The sequence below is a fragment of the Tribolium castaneum genome, chromosome 2, assembly GCF_031307605.1.
Source record: "Tribolium castaneum strain GA2 chromosome 2, icTriCast1.1, whole genome shotgun sequence".
Lineage (NCBI taxonomy): Eukaryota > Metazoa > Arthropoda > Insecta > Coleoptera > Tenebrionidae > Tribolium > Tribolium castaneum.
Genome location: NC_087395.1, coordinates 4,944,041 through 4,968,798, shown reverse-complemented (window position 1 = coordinate 4,968,798; position 24,758 = coordinate 4,944,041). Strand labels below are relative to the sequence as shown.

The 24,758-nt window shown below is 28.4% G+C and overlaps 1 protein-coding gene across 2 annotated transcripts in view; it reads right to left on the bottom strand.

The window, feature by feature from the left end:
- The window catches only part of stw (straw), a 53,906-nt gene extending 30,943 nt beyond the window's left edge, over window positions 1-22,963 (bottom strand). The window contains exon 1 of one of the 2 annotated variants that reach the window (XM_008200998.3): window positions 22,720-22,963. In XM_008200998.3, coding sequence (XP_008199220.1) covers window positions 22,720-22,819 — 100 coding nt within the window. In that variant the 5' untranslated portion in view covers window positions 22,820-22,963. 2 annotated transcript variants of the gene reach the window in all.
- Window positions 22,964-24,758: the final 1,795 nt, after the last annotated feature.

The following is a 24,758-nucleotide window of genomic DNA, read 5'->3' as shown; positions in this document are numbered from 1 at the left end:
GAAAAAATTAAAAAAATGTAAATTATTTTGGATAGAGAAGAGCTTGGTGGAAACGAAAATATATAATGCGTTTTTAAATAATTCTCATCTAGTTGACTTTGAAATTGGTTTCCATGTAAAGAAATTTGTGCCGCTCTGCTCAATTGAATCCTCTGTCAATAAATGTCACATCTGTCAGTTGACAAATTCAATTAATCTCTTTTGAAAAGTTCGTTAAAATGCAACAAAATTGTTATATCGGGCAAGAACACCTTTATTATCGAAGCTTATTATCAAATTTACCAATTGGAGTATGGTAATATTTGATGTCTAAATACCTTTCATTAGTTATATGAAGCGGCATTTTCTGATTTTACATGAGAAATTCTAGACTAGATGAGAATCATTAAAAAACACATTGTATATTTTTTGGTAACATTTTAAGCGTTTTTTTTAAATCTGAATTCTAAATTATAAACACTGTTTTAAAACACGTTTCCGATAGCAACGTGTTTTCACTGTTTTAAAACACGCTTCCCATAACAACGTGTTTTAAATTAAAATGTTCCAACAAAAAAAAATTGAATAACACTGATGCGAAAACCCTTAAAGTTGTCGGGTGTCTTAAGTATGTAACTCGCATACACTCGTTGCATAACGACAGCCCTTGAACTATCTAAGCTAGTATTTTTGCACTCGTATCATTAATAACTATTTATTTACTAATTTAAGCAAGAATACTAATTTTTTGGTACTCTAGGACAAGAATTTAGAAAAAGGGAAAAAATAGAATACAATAATTCTGTAAAAAGTTTCTTAAACACAATCATGTTTTTATTGCATTTTTTCAATTGAACGCTGGTTTTTCCACAAAGTAAACAGTTTAATTAGAAATTGTTTTGTTCCTTACTTTCTCCCTACGCACTAAATACGTAGGTACGTAGATTGATTTTTTCAAATCACTGTGTCAAGAATTTAAATCCTGGTTAAATATTTTTGGGAAACATAGCCTCTATTTAAAAGCACTAAATACACAAAAAAATCCTTAATTTGTGACAAAAATTTGCAATATTGAATTTTTTTGTCAGTATTTTTTTATTTTTATAAAAATTATCTGAAACATTAAATAATAAGCTACAATAATTTTATTGATGTAATTTTAGTCATAGACTGTCTGTTAGTGGGTTAATACTGCAATAAACTAGTAGTAATCTCCAATAAATGTCAAATTATATTTAAATTTTATTCATTTTCTAGAAAACAATAAAGTCTACAATTGACTTGACGTTTTTTTTTTGGTGTAGCTAATTGCGAGACTTTTTCTTATGTGGCACCTACTAACCCTAAAATAACTGAAAAAACCAAAGAAACTTTGTCTTCAGGCAACGTACAAACCTTGAAACTGTAAAAAATTAAATGGAGTATTTTTTCATTTCCTGAGTTCCAATTCCTAGCATTCCGATTCAACGAATTAAATCGCTTTTTTGATGTCCCAATTTAATCGAGACTACCAGTGTTACACAAGATAATAAACTGAATTACTTTATCAGGTCTAGAACAGTGAAAGCGTTCCGATATGGAATTCAACTAAAATACGCTAGTGCCATAATTAATATTACAAGGAACGCGAATTTGTGTAAAAAATGAACGCGTGATTTAAGCTAGAAAGTGTTGTTTGCGTGTTGCAATACAGAACGATACATATTTTAATTTGATTAAACTGTATTTCAAGGTGTATTACGTAAAACATTGGAATATTTATAAAAAATTATTGTAACAATGGTGTACTAATATCATCAATTTTTGAACACGAAATTGTTATGCAACGGATCATTTTCATGTTTGTAATTACGTCTAATTTACTGCAATCGCCAAATTTGTTTAACTTTTGTCGCACTTTCTTTATTGCAACATTCAGCAGGAAGACAATAATTGTTACGGCTACAAATCAAATGCTTGATTGGTTCAACGATAAATTCTTGAATTTATTGTAAAGATAACAATCATTTTTGAGACAAATGTTTTACGTAACCATTTCACAATATTTATTTACTTAACTTGAAATAATACTGTGAAAGGGGTGCCTTCAATTTCCTTTTTTTTAATGCAGTGAAGGTAAATTGTGAAATATTAACCGTGAAGGCGTCAATTACTTAAAAACTCAAACGACCGCAACAATTTTTTGGTGTTGCACACAGTGCAACCAAACAGTCAATTAAATAAAGAATTTTCTTCTTGTGTTATCTCGAGCGTAAAATGTGCCCACACTATCGAAAATTTTCAAAATACGACGCACATTAATTACGTAATAACGTAATTAAAATGGAATCATCGAGCAAAACTAGATAATTAAGCAATTAATTGAGGCAGAAACTAAAAATTGTGGTGTTGCCGAAATTTAATTTCACGCCAAACTTCAGGAAATAAATGGCAGTTAATGTGGAGCGATAAATTTTTGGCAAAAACTCGATAACTTCTTTTCCTACTTTCTAAATTTTGTGCTTTCCTAAACCAGCTTGCAATAATTTTCGCAATTATTGCTTTGAAATACCCATACATAAATTTAATGACCGAAATTAACAACTTTATGTTAAGGTATTACGACTTGGAGTTTTTGTCAATTAGCTTGGCAATTAAAATTTTGAGTTAAATAGATATTTGACTGAAAAAAAAACGGAATGGCTAATTAGGTATTTGTGTTGTCTTCTCAAAATCTTCTACCTTTCTAATGTCTTTTGAGTTCTGGATATAAGGTTTTCCAAGATGATTTTTTGTAGTTCTTCCACTTCTTTCCCTTCTTTACATTTTTTCTTTTTTTTACAAATAATATAGAATCTGTAGGAAACAGAGACGTCTTTGAACTTATTAAAACATTTCGTTTGTTTTTTTCAGAAAATAATTTTTGAAATTTTCTTGAATGCATAATGGGTTGATAAGTATTAAAAATTTTATTTGTTTAATATTAAATCGTTACAATAGAAAATATTATTTCTTATGTCTTCTAATAAAACAAAGGATCCTTTGTCCACAAAAAATGACCTTGGACGTTTATATAAATTAGTGAATAAATTCATTATTAACAATTGTATGGTGTATTATTAGTGTATTAAAAACTATTAAACATCAAATAAATTTTTTTCTAGTTTTCCAGACAATGTGTTGTTATTTTTTAAAAAGTGGTTTTTATTTTTGTTCAAATTAGTTGAAGTTTGTTTTTTTTTTCATTTTTTTGTTTTTCATTATCTAAAATTTAAGCTAGAGTTTTATTTTAAATGACTTGAATACCCATTTTTGAACACATTTCACTTATTATGTATTTTCAAAAGTGTATGTACATTAATAAATGTTACCTTCTGTTCAAAATAATCCGCAAAAAAGGAAGCTCGCCTCAAATGATAATTTTGGAGCTACATGCAATTTTTTTAAGAATTTTTCGATTAATTAATACGTTAATATCTTTAATTACATTGACATACATTTTTTTATTTAATTAATACTCTTATTAATTTCTTATTCAGAGAAAAACATTAAGTATTTTTAAACAAACTCAGTTTTCTTATGATTAGTTTTCCAAATACAGTTCTAGTAAAAAATATATTTAGCCGACTCATCTTGTGAAAGCAAGAGGTACACAAATTAAGAAATGTTTTTTAATTTTATCATTTGTTAAAGCTGAATTTAAAACCAAAAGAATTTAATTTTGTAAATTTGCTACTAATTGGTATTGATATTGGAGAATAAAACTTGTAAGTTAAGATTAATTTTTTTATATTACAAAAATTTTAAGGAAAACAAAACGTTTCAAATGACTGATTATAGTTTAGATATGTTATTTTTTGTTACTAAAACATCTGTAGCTCTCATTTGAAAATTTTGAAAACAATATCATATTTATCTCCTTGTTCACTTTTTTATGAGAACTTCAGTTTTGGTACATTATTTGCTGAGTAGCTAGTTTTTTTATATCTCTTTTCATTCATGGTAAGTATCTGCTGAAAGTGTATTTTTACTGTATCTCAAAAGTTAATAATTACACAGAATGAAGAGTTTGCTTTTTTGAATAGAAATGTTGTTAGAAAAATATCACAAGCCCCAAAAAAAATAATTAAATTCATAAATAAAAATAGAAAATCAAATAAACGTAGTTTTGGTGCTTGTTACATTTTTTTTAAGAAATCTTTGCTCGAAACCTAATTCCAGCATCGTTTAGAATCCATTAATATTTCAATAACTATTAATTCATTAATATTTATTATAACAAAATTTCAGCACAAACCTAAAAAAATACACATGTAGAGAGAAAAATATAAAGTCTAATAGCAAATGCTAGTGTTTCTTCGACTATTAATTTTTGAGACATAGTAAAACATACTCAGACTCATATGACTATAAAGAGATTTCAAAGATTTATTATAAAACAGAAATAATTTCGAATAAATGTCATGTTGTGGCATAATTAAACAGAAAGAAATAATGTAAAAAATGTTTGGTGTCAAATATTGATAAATTAATATTAATGACTCCACTCGCATTTAAACAAACATAAAAATAAAATTACAGTCTAGGCAGTTCTGTCACGTTTAATCATCTTCAACATTTAATTCAAATTAGATTTTTGAAAAATCCTTGCACTTTTACATGAAATTATAAAAAAGGTAATGTCAAATTGTTTTAATGTCAAATATAGCTAATAATAATAAATGTAAAAAATATTCATAAACGTGTAACAGAATTTACTTCAAGTATGGAAAAAAATCAAATAAAAAATGTAAATGTTCACCATACCATTTTGAGCTGCAGTAATTGTTTACAGGATATTAATAAAAATAACTTTCATTTGAAGGATAATGTCTTACATTTAAACTATTTTACCGATAGTTGAATTGTAGCACTTTCAAGGTAAATGTTTAGAAGGCCAATACGTTCGATTGTGACGTCAATAATCATGTTACAAAAATATATAATTTTGGACACTCATTGTTATCCTGTTATTTTTATTACGAACTTTTATTCAGACAAAATAATATAAGTTATAATTTCTGCACAAAGAGCTGTTTCTTACGCAAACCAAAATTTCAAATTCAAATTTTATTAAAAAAATACCAAAATAACTTGAAACAACCTGTATCCTTAGGGCTCTCTACTTTCCAGTACTTTAAATGAGCTGGAAGGAAAATCCTATTTGTTATTTTATAAGTACTAGTGTTTAGCGAATACATTTCGAAAAAAGTTGGCTTTAGCTGATATGATAAGTATAGAGGCGTTTGTTGTAGTGGTTTACCTTGCGACTTTTCAAATTTTTTACTTTTGATTAATTTTTATCTTATTATAATTACATTAAACGTCAAGTTGCTCTGCTCTTAGAAATGTAAAATAGACTTCCAGTTGCAATACTCTTACATAAAATGAAATAAATTCATTTTTTATTTGTGTATGAGCACAACATAGCATATATCTTGACCAACAGTTGCAGAATGCGGTTTACAACGTAGGAAAAAAAGGTCAAACAGTGGCTAATACCACTGTCACCGAGGAGAAAATTCCGTTAGAACACCGCAAGTGAAAATATGAAACTTCGCCCTTGGGCATCTTTTTTACAAATAAATTAATAACACCACGTCATGCATAGCTTTAAGGATTTGTATCACAATTAGCGGAGAAAGCACAAAAATTCATTGGCATTTATCCGATTCATCTAGCCTTGACTTTGACTATAAGTAAATAAACGATTAATCGGGTGTTGAACCAATAAGCAGGTTTTACAAGTGGCTTTTGCAGCTTCTTCTGCTACTGGAATTAGATCACAAGGAGAGCAAGATTGTTTCATAAAAGTGGTAACGCACGATGAAAGTTCCACTTGTCGTTTGGAGAAATTGTCGACATTGAATAATGACAGATGGTAATGCAGAAACATGGTTTGTTTAAGGCAAATAAAACGCGAAAGTAAATAATAATTGGATTAATTAACATTACGTCTGTTGATGGATCAGATTTCTATTGTCATAATTATTTCCTTCAATCGCCACATAATTACGATTAGTTTCGGAAACGGGAAATCCTCATAAATATTGACCTGGAATAGATCTATCTCTATTTCACGTTGATTTATGCATACGTTTGGTTACGTTCTATTTACGGTACTTTCTTTCGACGCTAAACAGTAGCATGTGAAAAGTCTTAATCTGGACATTATCACACTAGTACACACTTTTGCTCTAAAAGCGATCAAGTGCATTTTCTCATATTAGTTAAGCTTCACCGCTTGAAATTATTTAATCCGTTTTTTTTGTTGTTGTAATAGATCGCTAGATCGTAATTACCATTATCTTGGTGTGTAGCTAAGACTGCTGTTTACCTGGTTGGTCTTAAAGGCTACCGTGTGTATATAATTTTCACATAACGATAACAAATTGCACCAATTATAATATCACTTTAATAAATCAATCACAATTGTTTGACTTGTTCGGGTTTATTAATTATACCTCTGATTTATATGCCATGTGCTTACAATATGGTAATTATATGGAAAAATGTATGCAGGTATTTGAGTTGGCTGTTTCAAGAAAAGTGGATAAATCATGACAATCACCCCCTCAATGTTGCAATAATTTAAAAAAATATATATTTGTATTGAACCGTTTTTCCAAAAAAGGGACTACATGTAGGTATTTCCTTATAACATTGTCTATAAATAGCTCAAATATCTTATGTTGTCTCAGTTTTATTTTGAATGAAATGCAGGGTAAAACAGTCAAGGAAACCAATGAAGGTCGTTTAAATACTTTCAAACGTGATGATTGTGATTTTTGCAATAATAAACTATCCATTAGCCAGATACTACACTCGGATATGCAATCATTCAGTTTCACTTCAATTCTCAAATCATTAACAAATATACAAGATTAGTCTGTGTAAATGTTTTTTACTAACATGTCACTCACAAATTACCGTTTGCTGCTAAATATTTTATATTGTTTTCTACAGAGTGGTCCAGCCAGCTCTGCTCCTCTCTTCTGTAGATCAGTTACTAGTTATTAGTAAATTTGAACTTTTGATATTTTGTAGACGTTATTTATACACTTTTTTAGTTAATTTAAAAGAAATATTTTTGATTATAAAGAGTGTCCCAAAAAAGTACTAGGTGTTTTTTAATGATTTTTTTTCTGACATTTGAAATAAAAAATAAAAGACTCTAAAGTTTTAAAAGTTTGGATGTCTGTTCCATTTTTTATGACTATCCACAATAATAATAATAATAATAATAATAATATATAATAATAACTAAAGGTGTAAAACCGATTTTTTTGCTTTTTTATCAGTAATCTCTAAATTAATTAAAAAAAGTTTCAGGCACATAAGAAGCTAGAAGGCATCCTAATAGGCAGAAAAATTAATAACATGCCTTTATAAAATATTTTGTTGACTTCATACTTTTTTGGGACACTCTGTAAAATCATGAATGCTTTCCTGAAATGCGTCCTAGAACATTAATAACATTTACAAAATATCAAAACTTTAATTGAAATAATAATTGACCTACAGAAAACGTGTACTGGGTTGGACCACCCTGTCTATGCGTATGAATGCTTTCTGATTTTTTTATAATACCTTTATAAATGAAACCAGAATGTAAAAAAAATCGAAATATGATTTTTGATCATACTTTGAGAACAAGATACGTAACAAAATGCTGCTGCATTCAAAATTATTTCTTTGAATAATTTTTTTTTGAATTGATTTACGAAACAATAATTTTTATAATGATTAACTTTAATTAATTAATTCAATAATTGAATAGTTTTAATTAACTTTAATTATAAGTAAAGGAAATTGTAAAAAAATTTGGAAAAAAAGTATATACAGGGTGCTCTAAAACTGGCGCACCAACTCAGTGGTAAGTTTTTGAGAAGCAAGTGCATATTTCGGGAAAAATGTTGAAAAATTTCCTAAAGTCATATTTTAAAAAATCTGGAGCTACAAACTGATTGTGTTAACTTCTTTAGTTTTCATTATTTTTTTATGTTTTTTTGTTTTATACCAGGTAATCGTTCCGTAACAAAACGATAAATAATTATTTTTAAATTTACTATCAGATTTTAGCAGTTTTTTTAATTAAAAAAAAATAAATTCATCAAAAAAATCACAATATGTAGATGTGCCAACACTGGGAATTATTTCTAAGGAAACCGTTTCAAAAATAATTTATTTTTATTGTTGCTCAAATTCGATTGCGATCATGACTGTTAGGCAACGTTGCCACATATCATTTATCTAAAATCCGTTGTTTATCAGTAACTTTAATATAAAGAATTTTTTAAATATTTTTACCTTTATATGTAACCACTTCTCTACCACACACCATTGAGTTGGTGCGCCAGTTTTTGAGCACGCTGTATAGAGAAAAATATTATAAAATATAAAATAGTAAACGCTAAATATTGTGTAATTATTAGTTTTTGGAATACTTATGGTAAAAATATACTTTAATAGAGTATAACCTTGTGAATCATGTATTTATCTAAATTTTTCATCAAGTTGGTAACATTGACATGTAAATTGACAATTATTTAATCTCACTCATTGCATTTTAAAGTCTAGGCCAACCTGATTAAAAATTCAAAGGCCTAATACAAACCTTTACACATTTTAAATAATGCTGTTTTTTTATCTTCGAATGTTTTTCGTCTAGTTTAAATAAAATAATTCAATTAAAACTAACCAAATCGCCTAATTTTGGCACTTATTATGTTAAACAAACGTGAATTTTTATTTTAGTTTAAATATGTTTGACTTTTGTTTATTTTTTACTTAAAAACGAGCCAGACACGCAAGACTTTTCAGTGAAATATTACCTATGATGAAATGGTCAAAAAAAAATCTAATTCAAAAAAGAAGTGACGGTTTATAATTAAACTCTCCTCGTACATTAAATTTTAATCATTGTTTGCCTAAAAAAGCCAAGTTGCTGAGGTACCAGAAATATATATTTAAAATTTTTCCTTGAAAACGATCCAAGTCTTATAAACATTTCAAAAATCACTTTATGTCGCAACAAACTGTTTGAGAATAACTCAAATTGAGTTAATTTAGCTTTGGTATCGTTTGAAAAGATGGTTCTTAAAAATTTTTCTCCTAAAAATATGCCCAGTCATTCGAGAACACCTATTACACATTACACATTTAAATACGCAAAATTTTACCGTTTTCTCGTTTAAAAAATTCAAATGGTTTAAAATTGCCTAATGTTCTTATATTGACACTATTTTTGCAACGATCTAAGAAGCTCAATTTTTATTATAAAAAATGTAAAAAAATCTAAAAAAATAAATGCATAGTGAAAAATATGCTTAAAGTATTTACCTGCAAACGCTGACTTTTGTATTATCATTAGTTTTTAAGATATAAGATATATTTAAAAATATTAGTCTTGAATCTTATCTATCGCACATTTGCCATATCTTGATCTGGCAAAAGCTGATTTATGATCTTTTCTGTTTTCTTTTCTTTTCATTTCATTTCTTTTATTTCTAAAAGTGGTACTTAAATTCCTACCTTTATGCAAATTTAATTGGTGCAGTCAGTAGGATTCACATAAGCATTTATTGCTTCTTTTTTTGGAAAATTCCAAAGTTTTATAAAATTTAATCGACAACTTAAAAACTTTGAAATTATTAAATTAAATTCCAAAGAAATAATAATCAAACAGCGTTTTTACTACAGTATTTTATGGAGTCGATAGATTTAATCAAATAAGTAGCTAAAGTAAAAATATATTTTACAAATAATACTTTAATCGAACGATCAACTCCTGAGTTTGTAATTTTATAAAAATACACTTTGCATAGTTATTGTGATAGTATTTCTTATGTTACAGTACTGTATTGTGATGTGCTTTAAAACCTACAATTGTTAGTTTCTTTTTCTATTTTTTCTTTTCTACTAAATTTTTGTTTCACTTCAACTGTGAAGCTTGCAGTAATAATTATTGCTATCAATGAACTACTCTTTGCAGCATTGAAAGGAAAACAACACGTTAATGAAGCCTCGAAGCTAAAGACAATGAACTCTAAGAGAAATCGAAATTAGATTATTTTTTCAATACATAATTGTTTTTTTTTTGCTGTTGTGTAGCCGAGTATATTATTTGATTTAATTTCCTGTATTTTGGCAATCATTTCGTGCAGCTTCTTTTGCACTATTCTACCATGTTTAGTTCTCCAGTACCCATTTTAATGCCCGTAATTATTAAAATACACCTAGCTCCTGGCAAAAAATCGGTGAAATCTTGCCAAGTCCCAAAGCTAATTCGGCATGAATTAGAACGGATTGAATAATTTAAAAGAAAATTAAGTTCCTGATTTTATCCTTCATCTTTCGGCAAATTGGATGATTGTACCACAATTAAGCCAAACTTACTTACTGATAATATAGAAATAATTGACCCAACGAAACTGTGTTTCTTCTTAATTACATAATTTCAAATTTCGAATTCATCAGCAAATGCAGTTAACCTTCAATTAAGCGCGCGAATAATGTCAATACTCGCAATAATTAACGCTGATAATTTAAATAATATCCGCTGCGCCTAACTGCTTCATAAACAACCAACATCTAGTCCTTGGTGCTGTGTGGTCTTCTCCACACACGTTAACACCACGTGGAAATTGCTAAACTTTGCGTTAAAGCCATGAAGGTTGTAAAATTTGGAGTCAAACCTTTCGTTGTTGTGCAACACGCTGTATCCGTTTGCAAATCTACAACAACGAACGAGTAAAACACCTGGCGTCAACCTCCTTTACTCAGCTCTTGTCGGCGTAATGATAATGTTTCTACATTCTCTATTGAATGTGTGGAGCTAGTAATAGCAACTCAACCTCGCCCTGAGCCAGTGCACGATTATTTACCCAAGCTGATTTAGAAAAAAAACCGATCAGTTGTCCTTTTCATCGAGTAGGTGTTTGAGATGTTATTGTTCTTTCACGGTCCTCAATATTGAAAGTTGGAATTAAATATTTTCGAGAGGCGAGGGTGGGGTTTGTGCCATAATCTGCATGACTTTGTTCTAATACAGTTATGTAACGAACTGTACTCATTGAAAGAATCTGATTGAAAATCCCAGCATTATTTGGTATTTGTACTTTCACTTGTAAAAAAGAATGGAATGTTTATTATAATAAAACTGACAGTTTATTGTTAATTAATATCAGTGAATTAATTACGGTATTTTATTCTTGTTAATAAGGTTGAACAGCTAAACGATCAGGAAGACAATCGACACGCACAAAAATTACTGATTTTTCAAATTCTTAACACGCAAAGAATTGTTGAAGGTTTATACCATTATTTTATTAAAAAATCAGGTATGACCTAATTAGCATTTTGTCCACTTGATTATCAAACCCAAATAAAAATTTGAAAAATCATGCTAGAAATTTAAGTGAAAGCTAGTGTTTCTACAATTTTGCAAAAAAGTCAAGTCTGACTTTAGACGCATTTAAAATTTTTAAATTTTTATTAAGGAGTATTTTTAACATTTTTGTAAAATCTACATATAGTGTAAAAAAGTATACACAATAAAAAAAAAGAATAATTTCTTGATAGTATGAACCACCAAATCGCCTAGGAATGCTTGCATTAGCTTAAATATGGCACAAAATATGTGTCGTTTAAATATTAATTTTCAAAGATTTTCTACCTTAAAAAGGTAGTTTAGATAATCGGCTTATATTATTATTGTTATTATTATTATGAGAAGTCGCCCTTTGACCAATCTTTACTAAAAAAACATACCAATAATTTGTTGTTTTTTTCTTTAAATAAGTGGTTGAGAGAATTCCAAATTGTGTTATTTTATCAACTATTTTGCTTAAACATATCTCATTTCAATTTGTTATCAAGTTAACACATACCTATCTTGTGTTTAAATAAGTTAGTTTTAGCAAATCTTCTTTTAAAACTAAACCAATTATATGGAGATAAATAAATTATTTTAGCATTTTTTCTCATTTAACTAAGTTGGTTTTTAGAAATTCCTCGCTTAGAAGGCACGCATTTATTTTTTTTAAACAAGTCAATTTCTCTAGAAATAGTTGGCTCGTCTTTTTGTGACACATGTTACCTTTAACAATGTTAGTTTTTAGAAACTGGCCTTATTTTGGCACGTGTGTACATTAAATAACTTATTAATTTTTAACCTACAAAGAGCCAAGTTGTTTGGAAATCGTGAGATTGTCGTATTGTAACATAGTTTCGTTTAAATAAAATAATTTCTGTAGATTTCTTGCTTTTAGAAACAACCTAAATGACTAGAAACTCAAAAAATGTTATTTTGGCACTTGTATCGTTTCATTACCTTAATTTTTAGACCTTTCTAAGAAACAACTCAGAATTTTTGTGGATTCCAAGAAATCGTGCTTAGTTTAAGATATATGATTTTTTATTATTTCCCGCTTAGAAAGTGCCAAATTATTTACAAAGAGTAAGATTATCTTATTGGAGCACTTGATTCGTTAGAAAATCTAAAATATCGCCTAATTTTGCATTTGATTAGTCTAAATAGTTTATTTTTTAACTAGTTCCCACTTAAAAAGATCTATGCTGCCTGGAAATAGTTATAACTTCTTATTGTGGTAATTTTTCCTTCAATTTGTTTGATTTTTAGAGATTTTATGTTTAGAAACTATCTAATACATTTGGCAATCTAATAAATGGTTTAATTTTAGTTTAAACTTTGATTTATTCTGGCATGTATTTAGTTTAAATAACTTATGTTTTAACTAATTCTCGCCAATAAAATCCAAGTTGTGTGTAAACTGTGAAATCATCCTATTGTAGCAGTTGTTATATTTAAATCAAATATATAATTTTTGGAGATTTCTTGCTTAGAAACTTGTCAGGTATTTAGTTTAATTATTATTTAATAACTTAATTATATATAACAGTTATAAAATTATTTAATTTTTTATTGTATGTTGTCTAAAATTGAGCCAAAGCGACAAAAATATCATAGTTTATGTTATTTTGGCACTTATTTTGTTTAATTACGTTTACTTTTGCTTCTCCGCCTTTAAAAACAGACCAAATAGTAAAGAAAAGTTAAAATTACCACATTTAGGTTTTCGTTTTTTTAATACAAGTCGATTCCTAGCAATTTTTCGCCAAACAATCGACTGGAATTACTTCAAATCACTTTATATCCCAAAAATGGCTTCATTTGGACAAGTACTTATTTAGTTTGAGTTGATTTTTAAGAATTTCTTGCTTAAGAATGAATCAAATTGCCTTATTTTGGAACTTTTTTCGTATAAACAAACAAGTCATCTAAGAATAACAAAGTTGCGTTATTTTGGCCTGAAGTTGTTTAAAATAAATAAAGATTTAACAAGTCACTTAAAATGGGTTATGTTGCCTTAGGACATCTCAATAAGTTTATTTTTAAAAACATTTTACTTAAACACGAGCCAATCATCAGAGAATACCTTAAAACGCGTTAAATTATTTTTCTGTGACGTTGATTTATTTTAACCTTTCCTCTTTCACAAATACTTTAACAAAAATGCAAGTTCCGTAAAACTAAGTCTTGTTAGTATTCAGTTTATATTAACAAAAACAAAACAAACGATACACCAAACTTTTATTTTAAATACAACGCGTTTCAATCATAAAGTGGTCATCCTCAGGTGAGAATACTGAGAATATAAACTAGGTTAATTCTTACTTACCACCTGAGGATGACTAATTTGTGGTTGTATTTAAAATGGACGTTAAGGACCGGGTTATAACAGCGTCATTAATTTAATTCGCATTTAAATAAGTGATTAACTGATCACGTGACCAAATTCAACAAATGTGATTAGCCCATTCGCGTTGTTAACTTTTAACAACGAATTAAACTTTAACAAAGCTTTCTATAAACCGGCCCTAAGTGTATTGAATTTTTAAACAGTGTTTTTGTTAGTTCTTACCACGCCAAGAATATTCAACAAGTAGTTTAGTTTAAATAATTTCATAGCAAACATAGCAGATCGTAAATTCCGGTACTTTTTTCGTTAAAATAAATTGATATTTTAAATATCATGATTGTAAAAATCTATAAATTCAGTAGCTAAACTATTTTGCCATAAAATTTTATTTTTTTTGTTTTTGATTTTTGAGTTTAAAACACTTTATGTAAGGAAAACACGTTTTCTCCCAGACTTGTATATATTTTTATTTTTGGAAAACTAGTTTTGGGTAATTACCCTTCATCAGTTAAAAATTATTAAAAAGTTATTATTGTTGACAACTGACAGTAGTCGGTCACATAAAATAAAATTTTATAATCATATTTGTTTGAAAAAATTAAATCGTCATAAAAAATCTTATTAATTAACTTATTAGTGAATGAGTGTTTTCCCTAGTTGTTTTTTTTCACGAGTAAATAAATGATTTACTAACTTATTTAAAAATCGAATTTTGATTTTTGAACTTTGAGTAATTTATTTAATTATTATCGATTCCAAATCATAAGAGGTAGGAATTCTAAGTATTAATTTTTTTTATATAAGTTTACAAAAAAACTACCTACTACTTAACTGTTGTTATATGAAAAAAACCTAACGGCACTGCTTTAGACTAAGAACACTTAACTTCACAATCTTGAGCAAACTCTATAATTTATGATTTACAGTAAGTACAATAATTGGACTTAATGTAAAACAAATTATAAAACAATTATTGCATTTTAAGTAAAACACCAATAATAAACTATCACAGTATGTGCCTAATCACCTTGTAATTTTATGAATCAGGTAATGTACATTCTGAGATTGTGATTTATTTTCATTGCGACAACCTTCCGTTTATAAATACAATAATACAAAAAAATTTGGTAGTGTTAGATATCGTTAAGCACTTATGATTTCAGACCAAAGCTTCTAACTCAATCGGTTTAAAAGGCAAAATATGAAGAAGGAAACTAACCACACTGAACTGATTAAAATTGTAAGATAGTTACTACAATAGTTTCGAAATTAGCATGCCATACAAAGATGTTTTTTACAAAGTGTAGAAAGCACTGTCGCGAGGGTGTGCCACAGTATTTGAACTTTGACTCGTATTTGCAAGCACGTTGAAAATCACTCAGCACCTGCCTTGACCTATGGTCGCCCTCTCCAGAAAACGCAAGGAAATTGCTTGTCCTTGGCTTTCAAAAAGCACTTTTGCTAAACGGGTTAATTTAGTAATTATTGTAATGAACGGTTGTTTTTGTTTATTTTTGCATTCGTCGACGACTTTCGCGGGGTTTCTAGATGCCGAGATTACGCTTCTAACCCGTTATTAGTATTGTGAAGCAAAGCAATGATTTATTGAAGCTTCAAGTACACCAACTGTCAACGGACGTACAACATCTTCCGATGATAACACTCGTCAACTTTCTCTGCCATTAGGGATCATCTTGTGGACCGTTTGATTTGACCAAAAGACGTACTTTCACATTGTGATCTTGTTATTGCACTACTTTTTCCCCATGTATTAAAATTTTATGCACAAAAGGAAGTTTGTCCAAGCAAGACAATGCGGTTTTATTAAATCAGTGGGTAAAAGTTTTGGCGAAAGAAACATGCAAGTAGTTTTTCATTAGCACATGTTTCGGCAAAAATTGACTTTCTCCATCCAAATTGTATCAATAACTGACAAGGAACTCATTTTAATCCACTTTTATGGTGATGAGGCAGTAAGGAACACATTTGGAATGAGGAAGTAACTGCAGTTTTCCTCATCCAACTGACAGATTTTTGTTTAAATGGACCGGAAGCTACTCTGAGCCAGATTTTCAACACAACCAGTTGTCGGACACGAAATGTGCATACCATGCACCGGGTTATGCAAGATTTTCTCATTTCCTACAAACACATTCATTTTCCACAAGTCGAATAACTTTCCATTTTGTTTGGTTGTGTACGTATTATAGATGCATCTGATTTTGAAACTGTGTGTGGAATACTTCACAACTTTATTCAGAGTGTGACAGTCAAAAAGCGCAACGATTTTATTACAAGGTCGATTTTATTCGATTCAAACGCGTGCTCATCCGAAAGCTCGATCGGTTTTCAATCTTGCAACCTCAATTTTTTTTGCAGTCATACCAAGTGCGTGTAATTCGAGAATATGTACTTCCGTAACTAAATGTAGGTAAATAGGACCCGAAACAGAAAGTTCTGCTATTGATTTTATAGTAATTTGAGATCCAAACTGGTTATTGACAGTTTAAATATTGGATAAAACACCAAAAACACCAACGATGAGATAGCTTATAAATAATTACGCAATTTTACTGCAAATACAATAAATCAAGAAAAGAAAGCTTTTACTTGGCTGCTACAAGTAAAAAATTCTATAAAAAAGAAATATAAATATCAAATCAGGAATCAGGAAAACTTTAATGTAGATGATGTTAATTACTTTTTGTCAATATTTGGAGCTTGGTATAAAAGTGGTTTGGCACCTTAGAAGTTTTTAAATTTTTAAAGTTGCCTTTTGTACATATTTAGTATTTTGGCAATAAAGTTCTTATTATTATTCGGTGTTCCACAATGCTCAATTTTGGGACCACTTCTATTTTTAACATACAGCGCAGATATGTTATAGAATATGAAAATTATGTAAATATACAAACATTTGCAGATGATAGGCAGCTATTTTATCATTTTGATCGTAAAAGTGAGCAAATCAAGTCATCAATTAATTAATTTGTATATTTTCTCAAGAAGCACAAAAATAAGCTCAAAAATTAATCTGAAAATTGGTAATAAAAATGGGTGTTTTTAACAAAGTAAAAAATTTTTGAATCATAATGGATTCGAGATTTAGTGAATATGTCAACTTGAGTTAAATTGTTTGAAACTTCTTTGAACTTTGATCTTATTATTTTTTATTGATGTCTAGATTATTGATCTAAATATCATCAATTAAAAAAAAACATAAAATTGGTGTTCTCATTTTATTAATAGAGACCGGATTTTTGTGAGATTAACAACTTTATTTACTTGTCAAAAAATCTAAAAAACAGAAATTAGGTAGTAATCTAAGTCCTGGTAGTTTACCTTAATTTACCTAAAATCTGGTAATTTTTTATTAGTTCCAACAGCATAAAAAATAAAAACAAAATTTTTATTGTAATAAGTTCCGTTACAAAAACAAATAAAACGTAATAAGTTTTGTAAAACACTTAAAAATTTTCTATTGCACAAAAAACCTAAAAAGAATCGTTGTTCTAAATTTGCTGATGTAATATTACTTCGTTTTTCTGTAAGAATTCATGCTAATCTCTACATAACCAATATTTTTTTCATCAATTAACATTTTTTTGCAATAGATTTTTCTATCTAAATTTTTTTTGTGCTCTTAGTTTGTCACTAATTTTGCCAAAAATTCTAGAACAATTTTTATAAAAGATTGCAGTTTTTTTCACGAATTCAATAGCTTCAACAAGTGACAGGCTTACTATTTATGCCATTTACTACGATTTCAAAGTGAGAGAGTAAGTTATTTTTCAAAGTGGTTCAAATAAAATAAATATAATAATGATGTGTCTTTTAAAATTGAAACACAGTGCAGCCTTAAAAATAATTTAATATACAGTGTGGTCCGGAACAGCTCCCATCTTCTATAGTTTAATTAGTATTAAATTTGGATTTGATATTTGAACTGATATTTTGTAGATGTTATGCCAAATTTTTGGAAAACATTTTTTGATTATACAGTGTCTCAAAGAAGTATGACGTTATAATAATATTTTTTTAATAACATGTTATTATTTTTTTGTTCTCGTACCCCATTAAAAGGATACCTTTTAGTTCCTTACATATCCCTAAAAAAATGTTCAAATTTTACATCTCTAGTTTTAAAAATCATTAAAAAGCATATACTGTGCTTTCTTAATACCATTATTAGTAGGCGCATGTTGAACAACGTCTAAAAGACTTAATGATGAATTTTAATTAATCTGAATTACTACAGAGTGTACAAAATAAAAAGCTTCAAAATTTAATAGGATTGCAAGTAATTTGTAAACACCCTGTAGTAATTCACAGCAATAAGATTAATTAATAAGTACGGCTTTCTCAATACGCACCTAGTCATAACGTTGTTAAAAGAGCACTGTTTGTATTTTTTTTATTAATTTTTAAAACTAAAGGGGATAATTTTTTTTCGATTTATTTATTTTAACAATAATCCCTGAACCGATTTTAATTTTTGTATGAAGTCAACTGAGCTATAAAATACGGTAGCTGAGATATACCAGCCTGTATAGCTAGTATTTCCAACCGAAAATAGAAAAATGAAAAATTTAAAAATTGACATTTTAAGTAACTTTCAATTTATGAAAAAAAGCTGAGATACAAAAAAACTAAAAAATAGTGTAATTGAAATTCTAAAGAACCAAGTGACTAAAAAACGGAGAAACTAAAAAATGAAAGACAAAAAACTATAAAACTGCAAAGTTAAAACATTAAGAAAAAGGGAAACTGAAATTACAGAGTAATGAAATGACGAAAAACTGAAAAATTTAGGAAATAAACAGAAACACTACAAATCGGAAATACTGAGAAACTTTAAACTGTATGATTGAAACACTATGAGACTGAAAGGCTGAATGTTTGAGAAAAAAAATTCTAGATGTAAAATTAAAAATCCATTAAACCGAAAAACCAGATTTATTGATTTTAAAAGTAAATTCTCGTAAAAAAATTGAAAAATATTCTATTTTAAGTTAAGAACATAAAACATAACTTTATGATGTTTAAAACCTATTAGGATACAACGGGTCAAGTTTGGAAAAATAAAACTTGTGTCACATATTTACATTTTTAACAAAACAGATTTATTTACAGTTTCTAGTTTAAAGTAGAGCCCTAAAAATTGTCCTTAAAAAAGGATTTATTTGTTTAAAAAACTTTCGGTGAACAATTTTCGTTATAAAATAAAAACATATTTTTCTAACATTTTTTTAGCTTTTTGTATTTTTTTGTTGTTTAAGTCTCTGTTTTTTATGTAGTTTTTTCGAGTTTTCTCTGTTTTTTGTTGAGTGGGTTATTGTTTTACAGGGTGGTGTAAAAAGAAAAAGGTTTGGTACAAATAATAAATAAAAAAATACATTAATTATTGCGTAAACTATCGCACGGTTGTTGATAAAAACGACCATTAAAAAAATAATTATAATTTAAAAAAATGTTTATCAGTTGTGACTTGTGAAGTATGGCTAATTAGGTACGTGCCTATCAGTTCATAATTGAAATGATTGCTTTTCGCTCGCAATTATGTTATCCCCGTAGATTGCAATATTTTTTCAATTTTTGAATAACAAACGATTCACTTTCGTTGCTTTACCGTGGACGAGATCACCGGAACGAGGTTACCGTTGTTATACAATCCTAAATGTCGTCGGCTCTTTGCACCTACTTCTCAAAAGCACCAAGAGATTACCACTGAAATTCCTCCGTTTTATGTAAGTCAAACTGGATCGAATTGATTTTTACTAATTAGTTTTACGATTTGGAAATTATTTTGACATGCTGCTAATTAAAGACTTTAATTGATTTGTACTCTTTTTGCCCAATACAAAGCTTGTTGAACTTGACATCGGTTTATTTTTGGGACAATTAGCAAACCCTGTTAAATATTCAAAGAGTCGATTGTGATCGGCCCCGGGCCGATTACTTTCAAATTTCCCTCGTGGTTGTTTATTTATCTAAAAGCCTAGCCTAGACTTTTTGCCGAGAGAAATTGTGAAGGATCCGATTAAAGAAAATAACATTTGGCTGCTTGTTATTAGTCAGCCTGGAGGAATTTCGGTAATTTTTCTAGTTCTTGGATGCAATGGAAAGTATCGCTCTTAAAAATTTTCATCTCTTTCAATATTGTAAGTAGTACTTAAAAAGAAATCTTGCGATATTACTTACATGCAAATACGCTAACACCATAAGAAGGCTGAATATTTTCGCGTTGTAAAACCAAACAGAATTGGTCAAAATTAAACAAAAAATTAACCAATAGTACATAGTTGTTTTAGGCTTTTGAGTTATTAATTTTTTCTAAACCAAATACATACACGGTGACTCAATTTAAAGCATATGACACCTTATCTTTTATTTTTGTGCTCTTGAAATCTTATCTCTTAAGACACTTTCAACATTTACTATTCTTAACATTATTTTATTGTTAAAATTTTTTTAATATCTGAATTTTAGAGTATAAACACTATTTTAAAACACACTTCCCATAGCAACGTGTTTTAAATTAAAATGTTTCAACAAAAAAATTTAATACACAAGCCCACAAACTTGAAGCTTGTGTTTTCACTCTCGTATTATTAATAACATTTTTCTCATATTAAATAATTAAAAAAGTAATAAATAAATGATTTCTGTGAAGACTAAAGAACTGTTAGTAAAATTTTGTTAGCATTTTTGGGAATAACTAACTAAGTTGCTCTAAAAACAGACGATTTTTTTGAATCACACTTATAGCACACTTTGTATTTTATTGAGTGTTGGACAAATTTAATTAATCTTTTGTTTTTAAAAATGGATTATTTTTGAAATGAACTTACCAAACTTGTGCAAAATTTTCAACAAATTGTGTGTTATAGTCTGTAGGAGAAATTTAGTAATAATAATTATTCTTGTTCTGCATTTTTATGTTTTTTGAACAAACCAAGAAACATTCGATTTTTAAAAAATTCTGTTTTAAAAACTCAAAAAAACGAAGATGTTTTTTTGAAAAAAATTTTTAAGCTGTTATACAATAATGCAGAATAAAATAAAGCTAGTGAAAATTTTTTATATCAACTTTTTTAGATTTTGGGTTCCAAAGTTACATTTTTGGCGTCAAAAAAACACATGTATTGTAAAATAAAACTTATTAAAATTTCAAATTCAGAATAATTTTACCAACTTTATTTCACCACATTACGAGCTTAGTCCTGAATTAGAAAATTTTGTTTTAAATAATGATTTTTAAACAAATCAGAAGGACTTGGATCTACTTCCATTTTTTAATCTAAAGACAGAAACTACGTTACAACCACAATCTCCTGCTTTTAGAATTAAAAAAAAATCTTAATTTTATGTTTTATTTATTGTGTGCAGCTAACTTAATGAATTTTTTTCTTATTTTTAAAACGTATATAATAAAAATTTACTTATTTAAAGATATTATTTTTTGTTAGACACCAATTACTAAGAAAAAAGTCATCTTAGAAATTAGAATTAGAAATTAGAAAACTAGTATTGCGTTCTAAATTTTAATTTCTATTAAGTAAATAATTGAAAAAAATCTTTGATTCTAGTTTAGTTTTTTTGCCTATATAACGACTAACAAGCCCATAGCTCTTACTTTTTAAAAAAAGTACTGAGAGGAAGCAATTTGATTCTGTTGTACACAGAGCAGAGTTCGGAGAAACTTAATTAAAAATTTTCTTATCAAGTTATTTCAAAAAAGGGATATTTGAATTTTTTAATACATATCTACTTGTTTTACCAGTAATTTATTATTTTTTCACTAAATATATTTCACATTCAGTATTGTTCTAAATTTTCATCCTGTTTGAAATAAAAAAAAATTTGAAGTTAAATTAATTTTTCTAATGACAGAAACTACGGTACAATCGTGAGGAGTGTATAGCTTCTGTTATCAAAAATCAGAAGAATGAAAAACTACTTCTAAGAGGTCGAAAAAAGCAGAGTTCAAAAAAACTTAATGAAAAAATTTTAAAAATTTTGGGCCCCTTATAATCTAAATTTTCGATATCAAGCGATAGATTTTTGCCAAATGTTAGCTTTAAAATACATTAGGTACTGTGACATAATAGACTTGCTTACCAAATTTGTATGTAAATATTTGAATTTTAAACCCAAAATTTCATTACACTGCGACAAAAAAATTCCTAGTTCCCGTATTCAGGAAAATATTTTGAGGAAGGAATATGATTTAGTTGTAGGTAAAATAAAGCAAAATTCGAAGGAACTTAATGAAAAATTGACTTATCACGGAAAAGATACGAGTTCGTATATATCCGAATTTTTATCTACTCATTTAAATTTTTTATTTTTAGTAATTTTTAATTTGAATTTTTTTTTCATTTTGAATCCCTTAAGTTGCATTTTGGACAATAAAAATTTTGGTCTTTAAATTGAACTAACCTCTTGTATTGTGCAATAATAATAATAATAAAATTTTTAAATGTTAAACTAAATTTGCATCTCGTTTGAAAAAATAACAAATTATTGGAGTCAAATTTATTTTTTTTAATAATTGCGTTACAACCGTAAGGAATCTATAACTCCTATGTTAGAAGCTCTGAAAAAGTAAAAAGGGTCCTAAGAAATAGAAAACTAAAGCTGAATTTAAATGAACTTAAGGAAAAATTTTCTTAGATAAAAAGGTACCTACAGAATTTTGAGTCCTTATTAATTTCAGCTTCTAAAATTAATTCTTGTGCAAGTACTTGAGATTTAATTTCAGCACATTATGAGCTGTGGCCTGTATTTGAAATTTAATAATTAATATTGTTGCATAAAAGCAATTAATTCTAAATCGAGCAGCAGGTGGTAATAGCAACATTTTGCTCGTTTGAACGTCTGTGCAAAGAAAAGTAGTAAAGATGTGATATAACGGGACACAAAAAGCACAAAAGGGCCGACACTGTATCACTGTGTCACTATCACACTTTGTGTTATCCTTTGGCAGCACACTCACCTTTCTTCTTGGCGCCTGGTGCTCGCACTCCATGGCAGAGGTCAAAGAAGAGGAAGAGTGCCGCGGTCGCGATCAGAAGGTACCGTTGTGTTCCGTCCATGTTACAAGCAAACACTACTAACCAAACAGCAATCCGTCCGTTCTCGCACAATCACTCTTTCGCACTGCCCTATTTTTACCACAGCGCGTTTACCACAACCGCAAGCGTTCACCGGACTTTATAAAACCTTGTGCTCCACCACTTGGTTTTAAAGAGAGTGCCTACGGTGATGTGGCGGGGGTTTCAGGCGACCGTCTCTAGACTCCGACAGCGTCAAGGTCGCGTCCGGTTGCCCGGAATCCGGATATTGGCGGACGTTTCCTCCGGGTGGACACGGAATTGCACCGAAAACGGAGACGCTTTGCGCTTGAATTTTTTTTGAAAGCTCTTCTCAGCGAAATAGTGAATTAAGTAGCTTTTCAAACGCAAGATTAAATTAATTTTTGAAAATAATAACAATTTTTAGATTTTTTTGTACCCAACGGTTTGATTCGTCTTCAATTTTTCAGGTTGTACTAGCGATTTGAAGAAGTTTATTATTGACTTTTGAAGTAAAAAACAATAAATATTTTTTTACAAAATTTCCAAACACTAACCTTCTGCATCGCAAATTTCTGAGCTTTTCTGACGAAAGTGGCTTAGTTTTATGTAAAAAAAATAATACCGACTTAAAACCGTTTAAATGTCTTTGGACCATTTTATCATAGTTAATGGGCACTATGGTACACTGTGGTACCACTTACTATGTTTTACACTATAGTACCCTGACACCATGGTACAGTACAGATGGTCCAACTCCTATTTTTTTTTAAGAAATGTTTTCGACAATATGTTAATTTACCTGTACTCAATAGAACTGGTGTTATGTATTTACTTTAATTAGACAAAAAATATAGTCTTTCTCATGTCAAAAACAATTTTTTGTTCCTTTATAAATGTAGGTCATCTTTCTCGAAATTACACTCTGTGGTTATTATTCTGGTGTATTTATATACAATTTGGACAAATTTGTGAAAAATTAGTGCTATGATAACATAAAATAATTAACTCTAAGGCTGATACTAAAGTCTAAAAAAACTTAGGAAGTCAAGTTTTTTAAATTTTGAGTATACAGGTTGTTTCACATAATTTTACGCGTCCTTCGCTTAATGTACGCATCCAAGTATACAAAAATCACAAAACACTAGATACGAAAAAAATGCTTTAATTATTTAATTTTTTTTAAACCGATGATAGTAATTACTAAACTAATTACTGTTTTGTTAATAATCATGTTTATGAGAAATAATTTTTTTATATTCTATCAAGAGACGGAATGCATATAATTCCAATCTACCTAATTCAATCGCTAACTAACGTATATAATAAAAATTTACTCATTTCAAAATATTATCATTTTGTTAGACACAAATTAATAAAAAAAAAGTCATCTTTTTTACATTTTGGGTACCATAACTTCAATTTTAGATGTCAAAAGATACATTTTTTTTTACAAATTTTAGCTTTTAAAATGGGTTAGGGTGGAATAAACATACCAATCTGATGTAAGTTTTAAAATTTTAAACTCAGAATAATTATAATTGTATTCCACCTCAGAATAAGCCGTAACTGTAATTAGAAATTAGAAAACTATTATTGTGTCCTAAATTTTAAACTCTTTTACGTAAATAATTAAAAAAATATTTGATTCTAGTTTAGTTTTTTCCCTATATAACAGCCAACAAGCCCATAGCTTCTCCTGCTTTTCAAAAAAAAAGTACTGAGAGGAAGCAATTTGATTTTGTTGTAACAGAGCAGAATTCGCAGAAACTAAATTGAAAATTTTCTTATCAAGTTATCTCAAAAAGGGATATTCGAATTTTTCAGTACATATCTACTTATTTTACTTTAATTAATTTAATTTTTTTGATGTTAGTTAAATATCTTTTATGCAGTCAGAAGAGAGAATTAACTGTTAACGTAAAATTTAGGGAGAATTTAAAACAATATAGAGTGAGCA